This window comes from Podarcis melisellensis (assembly GCF_964234715.1).
Source record: "Podarcis melisellensis genome assembly, chromosome: 1".
NCBI classification, from domain to species: Eukaryota; Metazoa; Chordata; class Lepidosauria; order Squamata; family Lacertidae; genus Podarcis; species Podarcis melisellensis.
The window spans coordinates 104,467,719-104,492,519 of record NC_138528.1 but is presented as its reverse complement, the minus strand read 5'-3'; the positions used below and the strand labels follow the sequence as shown (position 1 = coordinate 104,492,519).

Genomic DNA, 24,801 nt, shown 5'->3' with positions numbered 1-24,801 from the left:
GCCGGCTCCCTCAGCCAATAAAGCGAGATGAGCGCTGCAACCCCAGAGTCGGTCACAACTGGACCTAATGGTCAGGGGTCCCTTTACCTTTACCTTACTTTTTATGCCGACCGGCAGAACTCTCCAGAGTTTCAAACAAGGGTCAATGCCCGGTCTTTTTGCATTGCAGCCTTTCGCATGCAAACCATGCCCTTTGTCACAGAGGTAAGGCCTTTACCTGAAAATAGAAAGTGGGAGGTCTACGTTCTTGTTTGTTTCATGCCTGAATGTTGTGGGAACAGAGGAGAGGTAGGTGTTTTTTTGTTTTGTTTTTTAAAGTAAACTGTGTTTGAATTGTGTGGGGAGTATGGATTTGGAATGGGAGCTAATTTAAGGCCTATCTGCCCTTGCGCTATAAAAACACTTAAACCACTGCTGCTGGGGTATTTTTATAGTTGGGACATCTGTGGCTTTGTGAAGTAATTACATAGTGACTTGTGGGTGGGTTGTGAAGGTGAGTGGGACTTGTTCACGATGGATGCAGTTTTGCCATCTTCCTTGCCAAGCCCCCTTCTTCTCCTCCCCTTGAGGTTCTATGCAGTGCTGTCACGCAAGCAATTTGGGAAGCATAGGAGCTAATTCAAACAGCATCAATTTGCTCTTATCCCGCCAGTGGTTTTCCAGTGCTGACAGAGATGTGTGTGCATTTGTCGAGCTTCTCAGGGAGAGATAATAATTTATTATTGTGCATCAGAAAAAAAGAAGGCACAGTGGCTCTCAGCCCATCTTATGAGAAATGAGAGAGAGCAGTTTTCTCAGTCTGGATTGTAATCTGCCAGCGACCACAGTGGTGAGTGGGTTAGACCCCTAGTGAGAAAGGGCGAAGAGCAAGGGCCTATCCCAATTCAGAGCACACCGACTTGCCTCTTAGAAATTGTGTCTGATAAGATATAGCTAGCTGTCATAGTTTTTCGTGGGGTGTGCGCTCCCTCCCCAGAGGCTATGCTAAGATCACTGGTGCAACAACTCACGAAAGTCACAGTTGTTTGGAACTGCTTTTGTGGAATGACATCTCTGACAGATACAGATTCCTCTCTTCTCCCAATTTTAACTTTCTAGAACAAACCGATGGCTGTCCAGATGTTGTTGGACAGTATTGACTGATAGAATATTAATGCCACATACAATTCAGCATGGCTTCCTACTGGAGTCCTTTTTATTGATATACTGGGTCGGCAAGCTGATCAACTCAAGCAATACCAGACATTTTGTTTGGAGCCCTAATAATACATGCTTGTGTTATTGAAACCCCATTTCTAGAACTTCAATTAGCACTCTGAAAAGTTAGGCTAAATGGGTGGTGACATATGAATCCCCTTTGATACCCATCCTAGAGCATATATCTCAACCATTTGGCTAAACATTGCCAATATTTAAAGGCATTTATAGACTGCACAGTTTATACAAGACTAGTGCACCTCTCACATAGAAGCAGATACTGGGCACACTGCAACTTTCCTGGTTTTCTTCAAATTAGATTCTTCACTAGTTGAGATAGCAGACCAAGTTGGCTGGATTGTCTATAAAAGGCTGGCTGACATGGGACATGTTGTCAGAAAGATTAGCTTAACAGAATCAGCAGTTAGTGAAAAAAGTAAAGAAGACGAATCTGTTGCAATATGGTAGCCTTTTACTTCTTATGTAAACAAGAATGGACATTTACTGCAACCTACAATGAGTCAGGTTACATTGCGTAGGGCATATCTAAATGGCTTGTATTCTGTTTACGAACATTTGCTTTTATTGGGACATACTCTCTGAATTCTATTCTGAATCACTGAGCACTTGCTCAGATATTCTGTGATATGAACTTTTGTAATACCACTCCAAATGCTGTTGTAGATAATGTTCTTTGTTTATATTGTTTTTGGTTTGTTGTACATTTTTGACAACTCAATACAATTTTCCAATAAAATAAATTATTACATGCTTGTGAAAGCCCTTACCTTCTGTAGGATTGGCTGGTAGGGCTGGGTGATAATCCGGTTTTCATCATTGTGATATATCATCAGCTAAACATTGTGACGTATAAATATATCACAATATCTGAAATAAGGATGGAACTACATAGAGGTGAATGGGGTAACGTCCTTGCAACTGCTACCTAGACAGAGAGAGGTGGGGAGGAAGCAGCAGCCGAGGAAGAGTGAGATGCTGGAGCGGGAACCCCCACACCCAGAGCCTCATAAGGAGAAGCCTTCCCCTCCCTATACACTGCCTCCTCACCCTGTGGGGAAAGTAGGAAAGGGTAGGAGGACCAACGAACCCTCCTTGTCCTCCTTCCACCTATTGAGGAGATAAGGAGCAGCCAAGGGTAGATACGAAACGGGAGCTTGTTCCCACTTGAGCTGAAGTGGAGCAGCCAGAGAGGGAAGACGGAGGGAGCAGGACACTTTGGTTGTGGGGGAAATGCCAAGGCTGGGACTGTTCCTCCACTGGAGGGAAGGGGAGGGGGAAAGGAGCTGAAAGGGAAGGCAGCAATCTCACTCTGAGCAGAGGGGAGGGGAAAGGGGAGCCGAAAGGGAAGGCAGGCCAGGCAGCCACCAGTCTCACTTTAGAGGCTGGAACTCTTCCTCCTCCAGACGGAAAGGGAGTCAGAAGGGAAGGCAGCAGACAGCGATCTCATCACTCCCTGGAGTTTTGAACACGGTTTGCGATATATTCCCAGGTCAAATATTCTGATACTGTCGTTGTGATGTGAATTTCAAACCGCTTTGGGACTTATGTATTTGACTGGAAAAGGCCAAGGATATGTGGACATGTATACTCCCTTTTTGACTTGTGAACACACTTAGCTTTTCGGTTCAGGAAGAAGCCTTTTTTCTTCTCTTTTGCCCTTGCAGAATCCACCCTCTTCCGAAGGCTCTTGAAGTCTGTCTTAAGAGATCGTTGTTGAAAAGAGTTAGGGTCTTGGTAAACCCAACAAGTGGCAATTGACGCTCAGGCAGTTGGCAGTGTTAATCTTAGGTGTGCAGTTGAGTCAAGTAGTTCTCTCTTTATTTTGAAAGCAATAATCTTTTTTTTTCCTTTTCTCTAGGTCTACAATGATAAATGGACTTCTGATTATTCCTCTTCTAGTAATGGTATCTTTTCCTTCACCCAGCATGGAAGGTAAGTTATGAGGGGGGTATAAAACCTGGGTTGGTTATTTTAGTGCCTGACAAGTCACAGAAGGACTGTGGTTGTTCATCAGTCGCAGGGAGCAGATGCCAAGTTTTTGCATACATCCTTGTATGGGGCAATCAAGAAGCCAAGCTGTTGGGAGGAAAAGTGCAAATATGGAGCAAGGAAGCCAGAAACTACAGGATTTTTGTGTGTGTTGTAAATTTTGGAGTACAGTAGTGGGTACCATAAATTTGGAGAGGGAATAGAGGACAAAGTGTGTTTTCCTCCCTCTGACTCATTCACTCTACCACCCAAGTACTTTTCTTCTTCTGCGGCACACTTGCTGTCTCCTGAGTGTGAATATTTGTGAGGGAAGGGACAGAAAGTTCTTACCAAGGATAGGGGTTGCACACTTGCTTGCTTTGCTCACCTCCCCCCCCCCCCCGCCAAAATAAATCCCTTTAAACTACAGTTGGGGAACCTTTCTGGCTTCATGGGCCAGATTTGAAACCTGTAAATCTCACAATTTAATGATAATAATTACAAAAAATTATTATCTACCCTTCACCAGACTCTCTTATTCCACCACCCTCACATTAAAAGTAGCAAGGTATTAGCATTAAAGCTAATAAGAGAACATCTGTTGGTTGCCTTTATATATTTATGTAATGAGTCTCATTAGATGGCAGAATAATGTCTTGTGAAAAATACTTGGTTGACATAATTTGCACTAGCAAAAAATATTAATCCCCTCTCAAAGCCCCTCTAGAGTATCTCTGTCTATGCATTTTAAATCTTGGGCAAATGCTTCCTCTTTCACCCTATCCTGGCCCATGTTCTAGTTTGATACTTCCTTATAGACTTTGCCCTTGTTCATATTTTGTTTCTCTTTCCATTGTTCGGTTCATTGTTTGCTTCATATAGAAGGGTGGGTGAATAAGTAGGTGTGTTAATGTCAGATCCAAAGGGAAGAAAATGAAAATGAGAACAAATTTATTTCCATAGTGGCTGCAAACTGTTGACAAGCCCACTTAGATAGCTAGCAGTTTGTGGTTCCTCATTTATGTGGCACCAGAGTAAGATTATTCATTATGAACCTATTGGTGAATCTCTTGCTGAGATGTACTAAGATTTCTGAATGAAATATATGTCTGCTTTTAAACCACTGCATATTGTAGGCTATGGTTTCATTGCCCATAGTCTTTCCTCTGGCTTCCATATATGCAAAATGAAATTCTTCTCTATAATGTGACACCACTGTGCTAAAGTCTCTTTGGCTTTTAATCCTTTTAGTCCCCTGTTGCTTGTCTGACAGATTCCATTGTGTTTGTACTTCTTCTTTAAATTTGAATGTTTACTGTATGCCACCCTGGAAGGGCTGTCTCAAAATATTTTAAATAAATACATAAATGGTACTAACTTGAGTTAGTAGAGAGAAGCATGGGTTTGTTTATTTTTTTCAGGGGTTTTTTGCACATGAACTTCTGCTAGCCTTTCCTAACTTTTATAGGGAGGCTACAAAAATGATTGCTGCTTCCTGAAATTAAACCCCCCCCCCCCAAATCTTTGATTTAGAAGGTTATATTATAGCATGATCTTCTCTACAGGAACTCCCTTCTACCACCAACTTTTTGCTTGATTCTATATTTGGAATTAGAAGATGCTGATAGAAAGGTTCAAAAGCTGCAGAAAGTACTAGACAGACTTACAGAGATTTGCTTCTTTCTGTGTGAAAGGAAAGTTAATCTCTGCTGCAAAACCTATGGTCATGAGTATACACAGAACAGGGCCTATTACTCTGGTGGTATTCCATGGCTTCCCCCAGATAATTTTGGGAGTTGTGGTTAAGGGTGTTGAGAGTTGTTAGAAGACTAGTATTTCCCTTCCAGAGCTACAATTTCCAGAGTTCCTTCTGAAGAGGAATTGCCTGTTAAACAACTCTGGAAATTATAGCTCTGAGAGAGGACATAGAATCTCCACATATGGCCACATACAATTGTGTATGTGCAAAAGGAACGGCACACATTTCAGAAATAAAACGTTGGCTTCTTCTTCTTCTTTAAATCAATCTGATAACATTTCATGTATTTGTGGTTTAGCTACTTGGAAATTAAATACATTGCTGCTTTTTAAAAAAACACACCAGAGGGATAACCCTACCCATGTTCTAAATATTATTTTTAAAATAATGTGTGCATGCAACATTGCTTTAAGAGAGCTGGTGAATTTCAAGATGAGTGGGATTATTCCCCTTTTTATTACCCTGCAGTTGGCCGTTCTAGTATGATAGAACTTCTCAAACAAAATGAGGGGATTGTAGCTGTGGACTCTTGAGTGCTGCTGCTGTAATGATTTTCCTGAAAAAGAACCATTTGGGGAGGAAGATGAGGTAATTCAACCTCAGTATGCCTGTCTAGCTGTATAAATAGATCACTGACACAACACCATTTTTTTTCAGCTGCAAAACTGAGAGGAAAACATGTCCCAAAAACTGAAGCATTGAACGCTTGGCCTGTCCTTAAAGTTAGGGTAGAAAGTAGATGGAAAATGTGGATCAGCATGAGTCAAGCATCCTTTCCATGTTTTGTTTTTGTCTTGAGATGTTCAATTTTTTTGCATGGAGAGCTGCTTTCCTATCTCCCCTCCCTTTCGATTAGTGATAGGACTTATGCTTTGCCTGCAGACTTGCTTTGGTCAGAGGTGAACATACAGGCGAAAGTCTCTGAAAGTCCCAAGAACGTCTTGTGGAACACATTATATAGTCTTTCTGTTATCTGTATAGATTTCTTCATGCTTGAAAAGCCAGGCATTACTTGACCTCACTAAGAGGCACTATTCTGTGGGTTAACAAAATCCAACTCAGCTCTTTAAAGCTTGGATCCTGAGTTGCTATTTGACTACAGCCCCTGCCAGTACAGCCGAAGGGCAGAGAGACAAAAATCTTCGTGAAATAATAATAATAATAATAATAATAATAATAATAATAATAATAATAATATTTATACCCCGCCCCATCTGGCTGGGTTTCCCCAACCTCTCTGGGCATCTTACAGCACATAAAAAAATTGTAAAACATTAGACATAAAAATTTCCCGATACGAGGTTGCCTTCAGATGTCGTCTAAAAGTCGGATAGTTGTTTGTTTCCTTGACATCTGATGGGAGGGAGTTCCACAGGGCGGGCAGCACTATTGAGAAGGCTGTCTGTCATCTTCTTGACAAGATGTCAAGGAGCAATGCCAGGAAAACTATTTCAAAAGAGTGAACTGGTCACAAAAACCATCATTAGGGGGAGATAAAGGATTTTAACACAAGTTAGAGCTATTCTTTAGTGATGGCCTGAATAAATTAGTTTATATGTCTCAAGGTGCGAAGCTTGCCTGGGATGGTGTCTCGTGTCTTTATTTATCCTGGTGGGGGGCGGGAACTCGCCACGCAATAAGGTGCTGTGGGACTTTGAGCAACTCCTATGGGAAGGGAAAGCCCCAACCCAGTCCCCCTCCAGATTCAACATATCTGCCTTTGGACCAGGAACTGGAATGGGGTCCTGCTACCCACCCACCGGTCAGTGGCGTAGCGTGGGGGGTGCAGGGGGGGCCGGCCGCACCGGGCACAACATCTGGGGGTTAGGGTTAGGGGGCGCAAATCCATGGGTTAGGGGGCACAAATCCACGGGCTAGGGGTTGCAAATTACTTGCCTTGCCCCGGGTGCTGACAACCCACGCTACGCCACTGCCACCGGTAATTCTTATTGGTTAGGACCACGGCTACGCTATTTGTGGAGTCCATTTGAAATCTTAAGTAAAATATCTAGGACTTGTAGCTTCCCAGGATGTACGTAGCAATTGCTTTTGTGTGGAAGTGCCCTTATCAACTTCTTAGAAAACTAGACTATTGAGGAGACTGCCCTGGCCTTGTCCTTTATCTCTTTCTTTCCATTTGCAAGCAAGCAGATGTTTGTGCGGGTGTTTTCTAAGAAGTGCATTCTGTGCACAGGGAGGAAATTTATGTCTGTTCTGAATAAACTGGGGGATAGTGGAACAATCCATGACATTTTACAGAGTTCACCCCCCTCCCACACACTTCCTTTGTTGACATCTTGACCTTGGGCCTTGCAACATAACCATGGCCTATGCGCTCTTGCCTTGTTCATTTACTTAAGTTACAGTGGTACATCGGATTAAGTACTTAATTCGTTCCGGAGGTCCGTTCTTAACCTGAAACTGTTCTTAACCTGATGCACCACTTTAGCTAATAAGGCCTCCTGCTGCTGCCATGCCGCCGGAGCACAATTTCTGTTCTTATCCTGAAGCAAAGTTCTTAACCTGAAGCACTATTTCTGGGTTAGCGGAGTGTGTAACCTGAAGCGTATGTAACCCAAGGTACCACTATATATCCTTTTAAGACTGGGTTGTTGAACTTTCTTGTTCTCATAGGCAGGGTGAAATAATGAAGTGACCTCAAATATATTTATAGTGTGCAAGAGTTCTTCTTAACTTGCTTTTGTCCATATAGGCACTTATTTACCATACAGCCCTATTTGGGACATAGTCTACTTGGTTACATCCACGCCACACATTTAAAGCACTATTATACCACAGTAATGGATAACCCTGGGAACTATAGTTTGTTAAGGCTACCAGAAGCCTAACCTCTGTGTGGTCAGCAGAACTGGAACTACATTTCCCAGGTTTCTCCATGAATATTACACCTTACACCTTGGTGCCGATGTAGTATATGTTGCTGTTACTGCTGCTGTTTGTCTGGTCTGGTAAAGATTGATGGACTGTCCATGAATATAGTGCTTTAAATGTGTGGAGTGGTCCTTTCCTCCCTTCCTTTTTTATTTTTTAAAGAACACCTGGTCTTTAACATGGTGGCAGGAAGCTGTAATGGCTACTGGTTTCCACTTGTGATTTTCATGCCACTACTCTTTGGAATGTGGTAACTCAAACAGCCACATAACTTGTCTTGACCCAGCATCTCAACTAATAAATGGCACACAAAATTACACAGTGGACATTGCAAAGCCCTATTACCCTAGCAGTTATGCTATGACACAGCTTGTAGCATTCATGCACACTTTAAAAACTTATCCTTTTTGCTTACGTTCATTTTTTGTCTTGGCACACACTCTTGTTTTTGCTGTGTATTTACTGAATGTAAAAAGAGTTCCCAGTTAGGGAATAGTGACAAAGCAGAGTAGAAAGTCCTGCCTAATTTGGATTAGGCCTGTTGTACCCTTTTAATAGGGACATGGGTGGTGCTGTGGGTTAAACCACAGAGCCTAGGACTTGCCGATCAGAAGGTTGGCGGTTTGAATCCCTGTGACGGGGTGAGCTCCCATTGCTTGGTCCCTGCTACTGCCAACCTAGCAGTTCGAAAGCACGTCAAAGTGCAAGTAGATAAATAGGTACCGCTCCAGCGGGAAGGTAAACAGCGTTTCCGTGAGCTGCTCTGGTTTGCCAGAAGCGGCTTAGTCATGCTGGCCACATGACCCGGAAGCTGTACGCCGGCTCCCTCGGCCAATAAAGCGAGAGGAGCGCCGCAACCCCAGAGTCGGTCACAACTGGACCTAATGGTCAGGGGTCCCTTTACCTTTACCGTTTTAATCTGTAAAAGAAGAATCTCCCAGACGGTGTGTTTGAACTTCACCGTCAAATAAATGGGCGGGGAGAGAAGAAGGTTTACCCTAATCCTAAGGAATCAGAAATATCCTGTGGAAGTTAACATATGAATTTTTTTTAATGTGAAAATTTGTTTTGTTATCAAGAGAAAATTGGCCTTGAAAGATCACAATGGTTCTATTGTGGGTAGATGTTTCGGCAGCTTTTGTGCACCTTTGGTCTGGATGGCTGGCCAAGGTGCTGAGGGCCAAGACCAAAGGGTGGGGGGAAATGTCATTATCTAATGGTTCGTTATGGTTATGTTAAGATCATTGCCATCAATTCCTGTTTGTGAGCTTCCCGTTTGGCGTTGGATCAGCCACGATGGCGAGCAGGATGCTGGGCTAAGAGAGGATGTTGGTCTGATCTGGCAGGGCTCCTCTTACCATTGGTGAATGCATTTCCTGTTCAGAAATTGTTATATCCTTCATAAAATGCAAAGTTATAACAGAGACAAAGTGGTTGTGCCCATCTACCTTGCTGTGTGGCAGCAGCCTCCTAAGCCTGGGAGTGGGAAATGAGTGTGGTTGCATTGGTCTGCTGTGATGCCATTCCCTCGCCTAGGTGTTCCATCCAGGAGCCACTTAATCTGAAATGTATGTTCCCAAGGATGGGTTTGCAGGAAGGAATTGGGTTTTTGGTGGTGTGCCACCAGTCTTCCCAAAAGTCTCCTTGCCTGAACTTTGGCCAATGGTTGCAGGTCTCAAGACAATGTTAGGAACAGTATTTTATAATAAACTGATGACTGTAGCTCAATCTCTCCCAAATGAATAATTTGTATTTAATGCATAAATGCTTGCAATCCTGGGGTTGTTTATCCTCATCCTACCCACCACTGCATTCAGACACCAATCCAGATCTAATGGTTAGAAGAAGTTGTTAGATGGCCAGAATTTTCTATGGCTAGATCAGACCCATTTCCCCCTCTCCTCCCCAGTTATCAATACCTGATCCATTGCACATGAATTCAGTTATGATGAAAAGACTTAGATCATGTGAATGCCTGAACTGTGTTCTAATTACTCCCCAACCTGAGATGGATATTCCAATTTGTGTATTGAAATGGGGTGGGGGTGTGCCTTTCTCTAGATGAAAAGTGTTTTGGAATGATTGGTGGTGGTAGAACTGCCGTTAAAGAAAACAACAACAGCCCATTTGAATTACAGGCTGTATACTCGAATATAAAACCTGTGCTGGAACTGAAAACCAGGGTCCATACTGTGAATTATTTTTAGATGCTGCTTTGTGCAATTAGCTTTGTTTTGCTTAGTGACCATATGCTATTTCCCCCCTCCTGTTTAAGCCAGTATGGCTGCTTTTAAAGCTAGATTGAAAAAGAAGAAAGAAAGAAATTGCTTTGCTTTGCTAACAAGACAAGTTGACTTGAATGGCTTTCCTTTCACCATTTCCAGAGGATGCTCAATCATTTTGTTATATAAAAATATAACTGTGCTAAATATCTGTTTCGCTTCCAGCAATATTCTCAACGTTTTCCAAATGTGATATATGTGTCTCTCTGTGTTTAAAAAACTACAAAAAAATTTTTAGAAGGCTAGTTATGTGCCTTGGTTGGTGTGGCAACTGATCTTGCGAGGTATTGAACAGTGGCTGAAAGAATTTAACAGCTGGAGCTTTAGGGCATAATCCTGGAGATCCTTTTGGCTAAGAGACTCTGTTATTGATGGTGGCACCTTGTAGCCTGGCATATGATGCTGGACTCCAGTTCCCATCAGCCCCAACCAGCATGGCAAGTGATCAGGGATGATGGGAGTTGCAGTCCAACAGCACAAGGCCACTGATTCCACATCCCTGAGCTGTAGTGGAAGCCCCGCTATGCCACTGGACGTCAAGCTATGCTGCCTACATGGAATATAACCTGGTAGAACATGCCAGATACTGTGGATAGAGGAGCCATTCTGCTGGTGACTATATGCCAGTAGAATGGCCAAAAGGGGATGGTGTCACAGGGAGCATGCACTTCATCTTATGTCTTCTATCCATGTTCACACACAAACCTGTTGAAGGTGCAACCATACCTAGCATGTGTGCACACATACACACGAAAACACACACATACCCCAAATGGTAAGATTAATGATTTTAGAGCAGCTGGTGTGTCCTGGAAAGTTTAAGGGAACACTGTGTCCCTTTCAGGCGGCATCATAATCTTTCCCAATGTGTACATATATTAGATCAGATTTAAAGCTATATATTAATGAATAAATACAAATAAGAGCTGGTTGGGAGTCTATAGGACTGCTAATGAATGAAAAGATCTGCCTGGTATGCAAAGGTGAGATTTGTGTTGAAAACTGACCAAAGCACACCTGGATATTGTTTTGCTTCTCTCTGTTCTGTGTGATTCTTAATTAATTTGTAATACAGTCTGTACATTTTTAAAAGCAGTGACTCCTCAACCATACTCTATTGGAAAATCCACTTCTGCTAGATGTGTTCGGGCTGGTTGCTTGCATAAAAACTAGCAAACTTTGCTTTCCTCCTGAAATAGTTATAAAAAAAGATAAGATTTTGGTTTATCCTTTGGGTGGAGTATTTGTTGTATACACATGCATTCTCTTGTGTAACAATTGACTGCTACTGCCTTTTTAGCCTGTTGCAAAAGTGATAAGTGATAGATTGGCTGCTTTCCAGATGCAAACTGCTATGATAGGATTGAGCACTGCTTTCTCAGGAACATCTGTACTAGAAAGGAAGAGCATAGAAGCATAAAATCTCCTGTAGGCAGTGTGTTGTGCTGGCTATTAGTAAAAGGTAAAGGGACCCCTGACCATTAGGCCCAGTCGTGGCCTACTCTGGGGTTGCAGCGCTCATCTCACTTTATTGGCCGAGGGAGCCGGCGTTCAGCTTCTGGGTCATGTGGCCAGCATGACTAAGCCACTTCTGGCGAACCAGAGCAGTGCACGGAAATGCCGTTTGCCTTCCTGCCGGAGCGGTACCTATTTATCTACTTGCACTTTTGACGTGCCTTCAAACTGCTAGGTTGTCAGGAGCAGGCACCGAGCAACGGGAGCTCACCCCGTCACGGGGATTCGAACTGCCAACCTTCTGATCGGCAAGTCCTAGCCTCTGTGTGTTGTGCTGGCCATTAGAGTTTTGCACAAATAGCGTACTTCAGATGATGTTGAAAACCGCAGTTAAGGAAAGGGGTCTGAATTGACAAACCACAGTTTGTGCGTGGATGGCAAACCAGAATCATAAACTATGGTTTGAAATTGGATTCAAATCAATGGTTTGCATGTCATCTGAATTGACAAGATGTGTGGGATGCAGTCTAGAGAATAGGCCTAATGTGATTGGGTAATTAGGTTTTACATCAGCAACGTTGACACCTTTATAGGATAGAGAGATTCTGAGTGGCTATGTATTATTTATTACTATTTAATGGGTTTCTAGCCTGCCATTTAGAGTGTATACTCTTCCAGAGAAGGTTACAACAAATCAATAAAATACTACATTAAAATTCAAGGGTGATATCCAATACTAGTCATACTGAGAGTGGACCCATTGAAATAAATGAGCTTAAGTTACTTAAATTCATTGATTCCATGGTGCCTATTCTGACTTAGTTGGATAACACCCCAAGGTTTTAAAATGGCAGTAAAAACAGTTAACATAAAAATGTCAGCCAATAGAACAGTTATTTTTAAATGGCCATAACAGCACCTCAGTGAAGCCAAAAACCAGAATAAAAGAGTTTTCGGGACTTCTCCTTAACCTCTGTCCTGTGGGCCAATTTTGACCCCTCCAGGGTGCCCCAAGTTGGCCTGCAAGGCCATTTCTCACAAACCACATATAGCATCAGTTGGTTGGTGGGGTGAAATCTGGTTTTGGCTGGGTCTACTGCTTCCTAGTCATCAGAGCAGAATTTAACCCCTACCTCTCAACTGATTCAGGAAGGGGCTTGCTTTGGAATCCCTTGGTAAAACAAATGGAGGGGAAAACACTTTTGTTTTGGCAGCACCTTTCAAGGTGCTTTGAAAGCTCAACTTTGGGACTTCAAAGCATCTTTCATCTGATGTCAATGTAATGTGAAGTGATTGACAGTTGGGTGCCTCCACTCACCTGTCAGTTTCGGCTGCGAGGCCAATCCTGTAAGGAACTTGCCTAGGGAGTCCAAAAGGTTTCTCATCCCTTCCCTAAAGAGTGGGGGCATGCATATTTCGGGGGGAGGGAGCATTTTAGAGATGCCGAGGTCTTTTTGGTTTGCTCAAAACTTTCCAGAGTGCACTTCCCAACTCTTGGAAGTTGTTAAAAAGGTATTTGTAATCTTTGGAAATAAAGACTTTGTGGCAATTTGTATTAGTTGCTGTTGAGCTCCATTCAGTTTTGTGTACAAATATCACCCATTGTGAAGAGACAACCCCACCCCCAAATGTTTGATTTACACACTCAAAAGCATAAAGTCATCAGAATGCACCAGCCTTCTTTGTAGTGTGAAATGTTGATGAGCTTGCAGTTTCTTCTCATTCTCGTCCTAGTGGTGCATCAATAAAACTGCTGGCACATTTGCAAAGCTTAGCAGGGACTGGTATGGTTTTAAACTGAATGGAGAACCACATGCCGTGATTCCTGAATTGCAGGGGGTTGGACTAGATGCCCCTCAGGGGTCCCTTTCAATTCTACGATTCTACTCCATGAGCCAAAAGTTGGCAGAGCCACTGAACCAAACTAATTTTTATTAATTTTTATTTTTCAAAAAATCATAATTCATTTGTTACGTGTATAAGTCACCTAATGAATTGGTGTTTTCCTTCCTTCTTCCCCCATGCAGATGAAGAGCACAAACCTACCTTGATTAACTACGACTGTGTGTGTGAAGGCACGTCATGTGTGAATGGCGACCGCTGCAGAGGCCACCAGTGCTTTGCCTCTTTGAGCATCAACAATGGCGCTAAAGTGTATCAGAAGGGCTGCTTCCAAGTCTACGAACAAGGGAAAATGACATGTAAAACACCTCCTTCCCCTGATCAAGCGGTCGAATGCTGTCAGGGTAACCTGTGTAATATGAACATCACAGCACAGCTGCCGACGAAAGGTGAAAGTCTTATTCTCTGGCTTCCAGAAACAAATTTCATATTATTAACAAAGCGTGTCTTATAATAAGTTCAATGTCTTTGACTTGAGGTCTATAATGTTATGAGATCTGTGGCCTTGGAACGTGTGTGACATCTCCGGAAATGGAATACAGTGGTACCTCAGGTTAAGAACTTAATTCGTTCTGGAGGTCCGTTCTTAACCTGAAACTGTTCTTAACCTGAAGCACCACTTTAGCTAATGAGGCCTCCCACTGCCGCCACGCGATTTCTGTTTTCATCCTGAAGCAAAGTTCTTAACCCGAGGTACTATTTCTGGGTTAGCGGAGTCTGTAACCTGAAGTGTCTGTAACCTGAAGCATCTGTAACCCGAGGTACCACTGCACATGAAAGAGAAGGGAGGAAAGGTTGGCCATGGTGTGTGGAAGCATATTGACCAATAGTGATGATGTGGAAAATTAAGGACCTCAATCTCTGTGTGAGAGGCAAGTGTATAGGCCTCTCCAGGCGTTACAGATAGGGGTAAGTGGACATGTGAGGGGTGTGGCAGGAATTAGTGTTCTAGATCTTGCCTCTCAAGTTGGAGAGTTCTTGAAGCAAGAAGCTTCTGTATCTGTGGAGACACTCCACACTGGAAAAATCAGGGTTTTATAAAACACAGGGGGATTCCACAGATACAAAACTGCTCCCCACAGGAACCAGGAGTAGTTTATACTCTACAAAGAGTACTGAAATCTAAAAACCGAAGATGAGATGGAAGTTGGTGGGACTATGAATGTAACAAACCAGGTAGGATACAAGTGGAAAGGCCCTTCTACACTTCCTATTCATAGTGGTATAGTTGCTACCACATAAGGTCCTTAAGGGGTGTGACCACAACCCTGGAACTTTTCTCAGTTCAGGCACAACTCACCATTAGTGTGGAGAAGAAAACCGTACGCTCGCTCTCTAATAGCAATGACATGTGACCAGAGATGCAGGCAGTCAGCTCCAAATTCACTCTTGAAAGCATTAACTCAAAGAGCAGTTGTACCACTTAGAAATGATAAGTGCAGAAAGGCCCTAAAAAAGAGGCACGTTGTGAGGTACCAGTGGGACCATCAGCTTCCAGTTGTTTGAGGAAAGCTTGGTAGGTTCAGACCTAGCCTGGATGGGTGATCGGTTGGAATCCATGTGGACTTCCATTATGTCAGAAAGGAGAATTTAATTGTAAGAAAATAAATACATACGGTAATTAAAAATAAGGAATATAGAGTATTGTATTCCGTCAGAGCACAAAATGCAAGTCTCCATGGAAGAGCTGGCCTCACAAAGTTCAAGAGCTCCAGCTGGGTTCCCATTTAGCCTGCTGGGCTGTTTTTAAGAGTCTACCAGATATTGGAGTTAACACCAGAGCTGGAAAGAAAGATTTCACACTTCTAGGTTATAGCTTCTCATTTTTTTGATAGCCAGGTGCCAAGTCTCCCTCCTCCCCAAAGCCTTCTTCAGCACACTGAGTCCTTCTGAGACAGCTGAATTCTCCATTTAAATTGTGTTGGGTTTTTTAAAATAAGGATTTGCAGTAAATGTACACAAACAAATGTCCTTCTATCTTCTTTTCAATGGACTTTTGTCAAAATTCCCAGCATTTAAGATTTGACTTACCTTCTGTTCTTTCTTTTTGTTTTTATGTGAAGGGCACCCACTTCAAGGGGAAGCTGTGGGTTACACCACGGAAACGCTTATCATATTTGTCGTAGCATCAGTTCTGGCGCTCCTGATATTTTCTGCAGTGACGTTGCTGATCATCCGAAAAGTGAAACAGTACCATATGGAAAGGCTCAATTCAAGGGATCCAGAATATGGAACCATTGAGGGACTCATAGCATCAAATGTTGGTGACAGCACCCTGGCAGTAAGTAAATCTTGTCTGCTGTTATTCCTATGAAAGCATTCTGCTGTTTTTATTTTTTGATCAGACTGCCAAAAATGTTACTTGTGAAATATGAACACTACATACAGTCTCCTTCTCCAACTACCTTTTTATAAGCTTGGAGTAGGCATTGCCCACTCTTTTAAAAACTAAAATGTCATTAGGAGCTGAATTCTGTTCCCACCACCACCTTCTGTGGATTATTTTTAATGCTTGCTTAAGAAGATCCCTGTTGGCTCAAGACAAAACCTTGTCCAGCCCACTGTCCTGTTCTCACAGCGGCCAACCAATACCTATGGGTATCCTGCAAACAGGACGTGAGCGCACTCCCCATTTCTGATTCTGATTCTCAGCAGAGGGGTCTGAGACGTTCAGCTTCACTGGGAGAATTATGACACAGGGAGGAAGTCTGATGATTGAGCTCATTCATTCTTTTATGTCTTCTGGTGCTTTTATTAGAAGTGAGTTAACCACAATGTGCAAGTGGTGTGTTTATACAGTTGATAGCATGAACACATATTAGTGTTGGCATGGCGCAAGGGCCTCAAGACTGCTGTACAAGCGATACCTCGACTTACGGACGCAATCCGTTCCAGGGTGCTGTTCACACCCCGAAAATTAAGTAGAGCGCTGCTTCTGCACCTGACACAGTAGAGCTCTCCTGCGCATGCATGAAGCACGCAGAACCCTTCTGCACATGCGCACATGGCGAAACCCGGAAGTATACACTTCTGGGTTTGCCGCGCTCGCAACCCGAAAATCCGCAACCTGAACCTAACGCAGCTAGAGGTATGACTATATATTTTGAAGGCAGGATCAGTAGGATATCCATCATTCCTTTGGTAAATGCTTTAAAACTCAACATATAAATTGTTTTGCTGCCACCTTGTGGTTATACCTGAGTGATTTAAAATGCATTTTTCAGGACAAGATTGTAGTAGAATATACAAATCCTTTTCCTGTTGAGTTAATGGCACTTGCTAATATCTCTATATCAAAGGTGTGTACCTCTATATCAAAGCTGTGTACACACACACACACACACACACACACACACTTTATTTTCTGCTCAGTGCTTAAGCCCAAAACAGGAAGTTTCTAAGCAGTCAAATTTCAGTAACCTCTTTGAGCTTTAACAGTTGTAACCCTGTATATTTATTTTCAGAAATAAGCTGTGTTGAGTTAAATGGGACTTATTCCTTGGTCACTGTGCGTAGGCATGTAGCTGTAAACGGTTCTATTTTCACTGCTCTATCAAATCCTATTAAAAGTTCAGTATCTAAGGGTGGCATTCCTTTTAGGGACTCTTACACGTGTTTTTGCTTAAGGGTGAGTCTAATAAAAATAATGATAATGATGTAATTATAATTATTAATTAAAGCAGTGTTTATTGAACTTCATATCTCCCCCCCCCCCCACATTTTTGATGAAGTCACCACTCCAAAATGCCACAGTTCTAATAAACTAGTTATAAAAAGATGAGCTTCCCAACCAAGAGGGAACATCAGTCCGCCCCCACCTTCCCCCAGTGGCATAAATTATATAAAACTCTGCTGAGTAGGAGCAGTTCTCCAAATTGGGTGATAAACTGCATTAAAACCTGAATAGACAGTTAGAAGGGGATTACATTTCAGTAATCTCTGCATTAAGCCAGTCACAAAAGCTTCCAGGCATTACAATGAAGATTTGCATTACAATAAAGAAAAAACCCACTTGAGGTGGAGGAGGGGCCAGCAGGGGGTGAGTGTGCCAAGCTCTGCTCCCCCGCGTCCTCCTTCAAAGGTCTGTGTTGGAGAACCTTCTGCTTCTTGTGCATGTTCATAGAATCATGGAACTGTGGAATTGGAAGGGACCACGAGGGTCATTCTAGTCCAACCCCCTGCAACGCAGGAATGGTTTGCCCAGTGTGGGCTCAAACCCACAACCTTGAGATTGGGAGTCTCATGCTGTACCGACAGAGCTATCCCAGTGGAGGCTTCTTGTGCCTTTTTAGAACCCAGGAAAACCTGTACTGAAGACTCCCTGCTGCAGACACTTTCTCTCTTAATAGTTGGTAATTGTCTCCCCAATGCCCCACCCATGTGTTACTTGAACTCTTCATTGCAATGCCTGAAGGGGTCTTCTGTTAGCATGTGTTCACACAGCCTATATGTACTTTCCCCCCATCATACATGTTTTCAGTAACCCCTGGAGTTCAGCCTCTTACTGGTTTGGATGGTCGATGTCTTTTAAAAATATATATCAACTATACTATAATTTCAAAGTAATGTAGATTACTGTTTTGGAAGGTCGGGAGTTATTAGCCTACCGTTCCCTAGCAGGAAGAGTTCCCTTTTTTGGTGCAGAAAACCAGGGAGCAAATTGTAGATCCACCTTGTATCTGTTTCTGTGCATTTTTTAATTTGCAATTAATTTCCGTGCTCTCTCACATTTGATCTGTAATTCATGTTCCAAGCTGCTCAGTACAAACAAAACTACGTGCTCTCCATTCACTATGAAAACAGCTATATCCCTCCCTTCCCTTTGGGCCAAAGTGGATGCAATTTACAGGTACAGAGGCCATTGCAAAGTGGATTAAGCCTTCCAAACGGCAGACAAATAGGTCCCTTTGTGCAATGTAAATGGAAGAAAAATGCCTTCAATAAAATGAATTGAAGGGAGGGAGGCGGCAGAATGCCAACTTCTGTTCCATTTCAATTCTGGTTCCAAACATGTGGTCTTCTTTTTCACACAGGACTTGTTGGACCATACCTGTACATCTGGAAGTGGCTCTGGCCTTCCTTTCCTGGTACAAAGAACGGTGGCCCGGCAGATTACGCTGTTGGAGTGTGTGGGTTAGTAATCTTATTCTACCTGGGACAGGGCCCTGAGGCTTCCTCTGTGTTGTGTGCACGTATGAGTGCGTGCTGTGGAGAAGGGTGCGATCCTGTACACATCTACCTGGAAGTAAGTCCCATTAAACTCAAAAAGGGTTTACTTCTGAATAGAGATGTATAGGATCGCACTTTTAAAAAACGGTGTGTCTGTGTTTCAAAGAGAGGCCAAATGGTTAAGCGGCTGGTCTGTATTGAGTGGAATCTTTGGACAGGAAGTCCCTTCTGTGTAACGCCAAGAGCCTCAAAGGTGTCATGTGTCCTGTTACCCTGGATTACACCTGTTGCTGATGAACATGTGCCAAAGGCGAGGTAAAGAAACGAGAGACCAGCGTCAGTCGTGTGTAGCTGCCAAGGAAAGCAGGTGGCACTGTGTTGAATTAAGCTTATTTTAGTCTGCTTGGGTTGAACCCAGGGTCCCCAGTGTCCAGCTCACGTACTGCTCCCTTCTACTGTGTCCCCTTCATTTACCACATACATCAATGCATTATTACTGTTATTATGTCTTTTGCTTCCTACGTGGCAAACAGGCAATGCTATTTTCATGTGTAAATCAGTTAGCAAGTCTCCCCTGCTCAGTGGTGGAGTGTGTACTGTGCATACATTTGCCCACAGTTTCCAATCTTTGACCTCACCTGTTGAATTATTTTCAATACAAGGGCTGGGGATGAGGGGGGATGGCAGCTCCACTTGGTTAACACCTGGAGGGTAGGCAGTACTGTGGGCCAATGGCAAGAATATAAGGCATATGAGATTCAACTTCCAAAAGCAGCCACACAGTTAACACACACCTGAATCTGTTCTCCGAATCTTCAAAGTTCCTATGGCGGGATATTGGTGGAACTGATATCAGCATTCCCAGTGCTCCAAGCCTTTAGTAACTGCTGGTGCCTGCTTGCTGAAATAGAAAGATATGGGAAGTACAGCCAGGGATTTATTTATTTCAGATGTTTCTGAGCTAGCTGTCAAGCCTATAGCTTCCCCAAAGCTGCTTCCGTTAATAACAAATGCACAGTTTTGTTAAACAAACACGGAAACATAAAAATTGCAACGGTACAGCTGGTTTAAATGTACTGTATACAATCAACACCTGTAAGAAAAACAAAAGAAAACACCCAATTAGCTCCTCTAAAATGAAGCATTTCATTAAAAGCCAAGGAAAACAAGTGGGTATTAAAAAAAAAACTTTCTGTAAACCTCTGAACCAAAGGAGTCAGCCATATAGCCCTTGGAAGGAAATTGTACAGAAGAGGGGCCACCACGAAAAAGGCTTCAATTGATCTCAGAGCCATGTGCCTCTGAAGTTGGTCTTAAAACTTCCGTTATTGGTAATATTTGGCCAAAGTCTTTGCTATGTTTTCTCTCCACCCAACTACATCCTGAAGTGAGAATCTCTTGCCTTGGAGCCTGAGGACCATGAACGGTTTGTTTTTAAAGTGCCTTAAAATGTTGATTTAGTTTCAAGTCTCTGCTCTGGTCTAGCCTGGAACCATCCTACTATTTGCTTAATGAAGACTGCTGCTCAAACCTCATGTATCTGTTTGCCTGTTCTAGGGAAAGGTCGATACGGTGAGGTCTGGAGAGGACAGTGGCAAGGAGAAAATGTTGCAGTAAAGATATTTTCTTCCCGAGACGAAAAGTCCTGGTTCAGGGAAACGGAATTGTACAATACTGTGTTGCTGAGACACGAAAACATTTTAGGTGAGCGATATTTTCTTAATGGCTTTTGTATACAGATAAGGGCGTGGGGAGCATTAAAAAAGACCTGGACCCTGAGTCTGCTGAACGCTGTAGTGCAAGGCTTTCTCCATCCCCTTTTAACTAAGTTTTTATCCACCTTAATCAAGAAAAACTTGACTCCTGCAGAAATATATCCTTGCATTCGGTTTTCTGTTAGCAAAACCATACTCATGAGCATGATTCCCCCACCGACCAAATACCATATGTGCACCATGATAAAAATGTTTTTAAGTATACCTCTGTGTAATCCTATGTATTAAGCATTATGTCATTTCAGTACACATTTCCATTGCAGATAAGATGAAGCAGACTGTTAAAAACAGACTATATTTGCTAGAGATGGGGAACATTTTCCAGCCCACCAGCCTCATCCTGTCATGGGCAACCATCTAGGGACTGTATGCTGGTGCTTGGTTGGGACCAGAGACATAACAACTGATGCAGTTCTTAAATGTTGTACATTCCAACCCATGCAAAAATTTCTAGATGCCTCCCATGTACATGTGCATACATATACTAGCATCGTATCTGTCCATCCAGGCAAGCAATAAGTATCACATTTTAAAGACACATGCCAGGCAGGTGAAACCACTTGAGGAGAGCACAGGATGAGGCTGTTGTGCGGTTTGTCCTTCAGAGGAGCTGTGGTTTGTGGCTTGCCCCTGTGGGTCTGAGGTTCCCTATCCCCATGGAGTACATACAGAAGAGACCATACATTCAGAAGAGACCATACATTTAAAGCAGTAGCGTACCACTTTAATCAGCCATACTTTCCCCCAGAGAATTCTGGGAGCTGTAGTTTGTTAAGAGAACTGAGAGTCCCCCTGTTCCCCTCACGGAGCTACAATTCTCAGAGTTCCCTGGGACGCAGGATTGACTGTTAAGCCACTCTGAGGACTGTAGTTCCGTGAGGGGGAGTAACAACTCATGGCACCCTTAACAAACTACAGCTCCCAGAATTCTTTGGAGGAACCTATGATTCTGCTTTAAATGCGTAGTGCAGCTGAGGCCTTGGTAGGCATGGGTTCAGAGTACAGTGGTACCTCGGGTTAAGTATTTAATTCGATCCAGAGGTCCGTACTTAACCTGAAACTGTTCTTAACCTGAAGCAGCACTTTAGCTAATGGGGCCTTCTGCTACTGCCATGCTGCCGGAGCACGATTTCTGTTCTCATCCTGAAGCAAAGTTCTTAACCTGAAGCACTATTTCTGGGTTAGCGGAGTCTGTAACCTGAAGCGTATGTAACCTGAAGCTTATGTAACCCGAGGTACCACTGTATTGACAGTAATGGACTTGTATGTGCGTTGCCATTTTGTAGACTGTTATGCCTTTTCAGTCAACAAGCTAAGATTGTGGGTTTGAAAGATAGAATTTAACACTGAGGAAAACAACGCTGCAGCCTGCATCTTGCATGGCCTAATTCTGGAGAGAGTTTAGATAGTGAGGGGAAGGAAACCCCTGATCCTTCACCTGGTGTTTCTTCTCCTTCTTTCAGGGTTTATTGCCTCAGATATGACCTCTCGGAATTCCAGCACTCAGTTGTGGCTAATCACCCACTACCATGAGATGGGCTCTTTGTATGACTATCTGCAACTCACGACGCTCGACACAGTGAGCTGCCTGCGGATAGTCTTGTCTATAGCTAGTGGCCTTGCACATTTGCACATAGAGATATTTGGGACCCAAGGGAAACCTGCCATTGCTCACCGAGACTTGAAGAGTAAAAATATCCTGGTTAAGAAAAACGGACAGTGTTGCATAGCAGACCTAGGTGAGTGGTTTTCCCTTCTCCTTCTTTTTTGCATTTTAAATATGCAGTCCTCAAATAACCCGATGCAATTCTTGAGGACCTTTCTTTATTTGGATTTAAGAGTTGATTGGGGGGGGATTGTTCTTCATCCACTAGAGGGCGCACATCATTTTTAAGTCTCACTTCTGTCTGCGGAATCCTGCATACTATTTTCTGATGTTGTTTGTACAGCCCTGTAAAGGATATCCTTCATACATGGTTTTAGAGACACATGTGTTGGAGTAAATAAAAAATCAGGAGGGGAAGAACTACCAGTGGCATCATGAATGAAGGATTTTTTCTCTTCAAGACAGCAGCTAGAGTATTTGCTACCGCTGCCATCGCCCTTAGGTGTGGTTCTAGGTTTCAGCTTAGAGTCTTGGTACTGCTCTGGGACAAGGGTCCAACTGTGATTATAGCTTCCTTTGAGCCCAGCCTGTTATCATTTGGGATGATGTTCTGTCTTGCTGGGGTTGATATTTCCCAACACATTCCAGGTCCAGTTTAACACTGCCACCTACTGCTTAAATTAAAGTGTGGGTTGGCCATTCTGTGATAGAGGCATCAGGGATTTACGGCACTTCTAAGGCAGAAGCAGGAGAGCCTATGAACCTGGCTTTTGGATTGTCATGCTCACACTCTTGCCTTGCCCTCCCATGCTGCACTGTTCATTAGATGGGAGCAAAACCACCCCAGGTCATGAGGATTGTGGGTAATAGAAGCATCCGCACTGCAGATTTGCACTGGCACTATCACATGTAGGACTGAGGGTTGGAGTGATCATTCTGTGATACTATGGCAGTGGACAAAGCTTCATTGTAACTTTTGAATAAATGTTTTAATATTAAAAAAGAAAATGCAGCATGGAATCTCTTATATCTCCTATCAGAAGGGCAATCCCCGTATTCACCACATCTAGACAGGACACTCTAAACTATGAATAAGCCAAGGGACCTTATGTGTGATATATTATTTGCACTGCCCAAATGATAGCCTGTCAATTGGATTACCCTGTCCCATGCAGGATAGTATCTTTATGAAAACTTTGTATGCATGGATCTTGCAATCCCTTTGAATTTATATGGGGCTGCTTAGTTACTGTATACAGTTGTCCCCTTCAACAAAGATTTAATTGGCATATCTGAGATACAAAGTAAAGATGTTTTCACTTTTAAGTGCTCCATGTTGCCCAGCAATATTTATATTGATGGATGGGCTCATGAAAGGTCTGTTTGTCTGGTCTTTGCTTTACTGTAAACTGTCTTTTGTTTTTCAGTGGTTGTTAGATTACTTACTTAAAATTGCTGCTATTTGAAGGCTGTAGTGTAATATATCTCAATTTTAAGCTATTTGATGATTGGAGCAGAATGCAAACTGGGTAGAGTAGTTTGCATACTGTATTTTTTTTTAAGGTGTTTACTTTCTGGTGACCATATGTATCTGTGGTTTATTTTTGGAAGGTTTGTTTGATTTGACCCATTTTTACGGTCACAGCAGTCCTTGCATTAGCCTTCGCCGCACTTTTGGTTCCATCAATTTCCTCAAAAGCTCACCTTGAACCTTGGGAGTTAAGATTTATCCCCACCCCCCTTACAGCAGATGTGTGAACAGGATAATGGCTATGTAGCACTCAGTCTGCTGGACCACAATATATTCCCACCACATATACACTAGTCTAGTGGTGTTGTGTTGTCGCTGCGTAGATTTGCTATGACTGGGTGTTGTTGGTTTTTTTAAAGAGTTTTTTAGAGTTGCTTTACAAAAGCCTTCCTAATCTCTTAGAGTAGGTATAGGGGAGAGGGCCATATCCCAGTGCTTACCATGCAGGAGGTCTCAGGTTCAAAACCATGACACGATGGCACTTTGTAGCTGAAAAATATATGGCAATGGTAACAGGTGGGCTCCCCTCGAGCTGAAAGACCAACACTGACTTCACAGCTCTTCTGTTTGCAATTACAGGCCTCGCAGTCATGCACTCCCAAAGCACCAATCAGTTGGATGTAGGAAACAACCCCCGTGTGGGTACCAAGCGCTACATGGCGCCAGAAGTCTTAGATGAAACCATCCAAGTGGACTGCTTTGACTCTTACAAACGGGTTGATATCTGGGCATTTGGACTGGTCCTTTGGGAAGTAGCCAGGCGTATGGTGAGCAATGGTGAGTATCTGTTCCTTTCTAGAATTAGTTGCATTCATCCACTGGCCACTAAAGGTGAAAGACATCTCTTGTATCTTCCTTAGTAGTAAGTGGTTTCAAGTTTTCTCTCCTGGTATTTGCGCCTTAAATTGCACTGAACTCCTACCTAGTTCGCAGGATTTGGGCTGCCACTTTTCTTGACATGCCTCTCGCCCCCCACCCTGCCCCATATACTATTTCAAATTGTGTGCGTGTGTGAAAGTAGGTACTTTATGAATTCCAAGTCAAATTCCAATGTTCTTTATTACGTTCGCCGCCAACTGCATTAAAAAAAAGTGAGGCGGTATAAAGAAACTCATAGATCACAACAGATTTCTCAGCTTATGACAGTGGGTCAAAGCTGTTCAAATTACCCCACTTGCCTTTGCAACATCTCTGTTTAAGCATTCATTCATTCATTCAGTTTATATAGCTGAAACTTAAACATG

General features: G+C 42.9%; 1 protein-coding gene across 2 annotated transcripts in view; it reads left to right on the top strand.

Moving 5' to 3' along the window:
- The window catches only part of ACVR1 (activin A receptor type 1), a 70,587-nt gene that overhangs the window by 34,245 nt on the left and 11,541 nt on the right, over positions 1 to 24,801 (top strand). Inside the window, exons 1-8 of one of the 2 annotated variants that reach the window (XM_081929195.1) lie at positions 2,590 to 2,707; positions 3,077 to 3,150; positions 13,602 to 13,865; positions 15,540 to 15,757; positions 18,510 to 18,609; positions 20,203 to 20,349; positions 21,884 to 22,159; positions 24,137 to 24,334. In XM_081929195.1, coding sequence (XP_081785321.1) covers positions 3,084 to 3,150; positions 13,602 to 13,865; positions 15,540 to 15,757; positions 18,510 to 18,609; positions 20,203 to 20,349; positions 21,884 to 22,159; positions 24,137 to 24,334 — 1,270 coding nt within the window. In that variant the 5' untranslated portion in view covers positions 2,590 to 2,707; positions 3,077 to 3,083. Of the gene's footprint in view, positions 1 to 2,589; positions 2,708 to 3,076; positions 3,151 to 13,601; positions 13,866 to 15,539; positions 15,758 to 18,509; positions 18,610 to 20,202; positions 20,350 to 21,883; positions 22,160 to 24,136; positions 24,335 to 24,801 lie in introns of those variants that run through there. The other variant, XM_081929194.1, reaches the window with a different exon arrangement.